Source organism: Setaria italica, chromosome V (genome assembly GCF_000263155.2).
Source record: "Setaria italica strain Yugu1 chromosome V, Setaria_italica_v2.0, whole genome shotgun sequence".
NCBI classification, from domain to species: Eukaryota; Viridiplantae; Streptophyta; class Magnoliopsida; order Poales; family Poaceae; genus Setaria; species Setaria italica.
The window spans coordinates 45885425-45888172 of record NC_028454.1 but is presented as its reverse complement, the minus strand read 5'-3'; the positions used below and the strand labels follow the sequence as shown (position 1 = coordinate 45888172).

Below are 2748 nucleotides of genomic sequence, written 5' to 3'. Positions count from 1 at the left end.
GCTACGCGGCCACGGGCCCCCTGAAATAACTCCATATTCGTAGAAATGATACCCGTGCCCCCCATTGCAAAATGGCAAGAAATTTTACATTAAGCGGCGCTTTGTGGGGGCTTGATTTGGACCTTCACTTTGGACAGCACACGTGAGTCTACGCGAGAAAGATGAGCACCGGAGGAGCATAAAAGAGGGTAGGCCAATCGGCCTAGGACCCATAGGCCAATCGGGTTGGCCCAATTCTCCCTCTTAATGCACCCGCTTTGGATGAACCATCCCCCCCCCCCCCCCCCCCCCCCCCCCCCTCAGGGACGGAATTGGGAGAAAGCCGGCGAGGACCACTCCCGCCGACTCTCATATCCTCCCCGGTGAGCCTCCGGCCTTATTCTCTATCATGTTCAACCCACCGTTTCCTGCCATGACGTCCCCTATTGCAGATCGAACAGCTCCTGACCGTTGGGAACCCGGGGCGCGAAGCCGAAGCCGCCGAGTTCGCAGTCACCAGCCCGGCACCTTCTACTCAGTCCCCGTCTCGGTGAGTTCACAGAACCCGTTCGCCACCCTCTCTGCCTAGATTAGGGGAATCTCAGATAGTTAGCGCTAGCTAGTGCGCATAACCTTCTGCTGTGAAGCTGCGTTCGCAATGGTCTGATCTAGTCCAGCCGACTGCCGCAATGGAAACTGGTATCAAGCTCCTAGGCGGACTAGGGCCATGGATGGTCCTTCTAGCACCGTCTTGACCTCCTGAAACCTTTGCGCTAGACAATCTCCATAGGCAGAAAAGTTCTGCCCCAAATTTTGATGGATTTTTTCTACCATGAGCAGAATCTAGTTTTCAAAGTTTTGTGACTCAGTAATTTGCTCTGTTTTTTTAGTGAAAGTAATTTGCTCTGTCCAGAACTCCAGGTTCTAAATTACCAGAAATGGGCCGATTGTGGTTTTATATGGTTTTGAGGATTGTTAATCTGGGGTTATGTTCCTGCGAGAATAATGCTATGTGTCCAACCACTGTGTTTAACAATGCTGTACGATATTATATAGAAATCAGTAAGGAAGCCATCGTGCGGTGGCTTAGCACCAGTGATAATTTCTGTATGTTGTTTGTTAGTAGAGCAGGTTTTAGTAGAGTTATAAAACTGTTTCTTGACGAACCTGGAGTTTTCATGTACTACATATCTGTTTGAGAAATAGAAGGGAAAAGTGGGAGTACTATGCTCATATGTAAATTACAAGTACCTAAGTCCTAGTTTGGCAGGGAGCTTCTCTGGTAATCTCTTGGGAACCAGCCCCATCGTTGGCTGCCTTCACGCTCAGGTCGATCTTGTAGCTGCCACCATTAGCAACCAATTATTTACTTGTCTGTAGCAACAAAGTGGCCGTTTAGCATGGCTGTTTGCTTGCGTTTACAGTAGACGAAAGATGGCCGTGAAGATTTCACTGTCACCAATATGTCCGAAACCTTGCTCAGCGCAGTTTACCTGTCCCTGAAGATTAGTGTATGGTGGCGTGATTATATTGATAAATGTGTAGGATTTGCAGGAAAGAACACATGGATAAGGGTATTATGTGATTGGTATTTAAGCATGTGAAGCTCTTTTACCAAAGATAGGGTGAAACATGTAGTATCCGGAAAGCCTGTAAGTTCTACCTAGTTGGCTGGTAGTGGTATTTCCAAAGTTCATCCTTTATTTAGCCCGACACATCCTTTCTGCTAGTTAATTGTTGGCATTGCTACTGTTAAAGAGGAGCAAGAGAGAAGAAAGAGTACCTTGTATAGTTGGGAAAATGGAAAGAACTATTTGATTTCGTTTCAGATCAGCTAGCACTTGCGCCTTTCTTGGTTGAATAGATTCTGGCGCAATGCTGATTCGGATAATGGTGGAACTGCTATTCGTTTGGGGGGGGGGATAAGAAATCTCAAGCGTAATCACATGACACCTGTATTTCCATATGGAATCTCCAAAAGCCATTTCTCTTAAAGTTATTCATATTTCTACCTGCTTCTACTTTGTGAATCCTTTAGCATTATCCTTTCTTTCTGTATCTGATATCTCTCTCCTTTTGCAGGTTCGTTAGCTCCTTTTTAGCTTTGTTCACAAACGCGAGAGACAAAAGGTTTTGACCTCTTACTTCATCAGCAGTAGCAGAATCATGGATATACGTGATCCAGGAGATCTTGTACATTGTTTTGAATGGGGTATTGGAAGCCTTCCATTCTTTAATGATCTCCTTTGAAATTGTTTTGAGCTGTGAAGCATAGAATAAAATCACAGGGAAACTATCAGACTGGATGAAGTAACAACAGCAACCAGAAACACAATCAATCACTTATTGTGTCTCATTCACTGACTCGTCAAACTATTATGAAATTACCTCATTGAAGTTGTTGTCCCTGGTGACTCTAAGAAAGGTCAGAGCCTCATCCACTCTTTCTTCATCAACCTTAGACCCAAATTCTGCTAGCTTCACTTTGTAATTGATGCCGAGGATACCACACATTTTTTTCAGTTCTGTACCAAAAAATGTTAGAGGAGCTCGAGGATAGGGGGTGGGGGCGGGGTGGGGTCGATAGACAAAGATACCTTGTTTTTTCCCTTCCAGTTCATCATGCTCAGTCTGAACACCTAACAGTTGGACATTGCTATTCTGTGTGACATCCTCTTCCTCATCAGTCAGCAATTCCACAGTATCTGGTACGAATCCCTCTTCGCTGATCTCTGGCACTGCCATTGCTTGTTCCTGTAACATTTGAAG

General features: G+C 45.3%; 1 protein-coding gene across 1 annotated transcript in view; it reads left to right on the top strand.

The window, feature by feature from the left end:
• Positions 1–2748, top strand: part of LOC101782582 — a 6952-nt gene that overhangs the window by 706 nt on the left and 3498 nt on the right. The window contains exons 2-3 of the mRNA XM_004971147.3: positions 304–362; positions 432–529. Of these exons, the coding sequence (XP_004971204.2) occupies positions 304–362; positions 432–529 (157 nt within the window). The remainder of the gene's footprint in view (positions 1–303; positions 363–431; positions 530–2748) is intronic.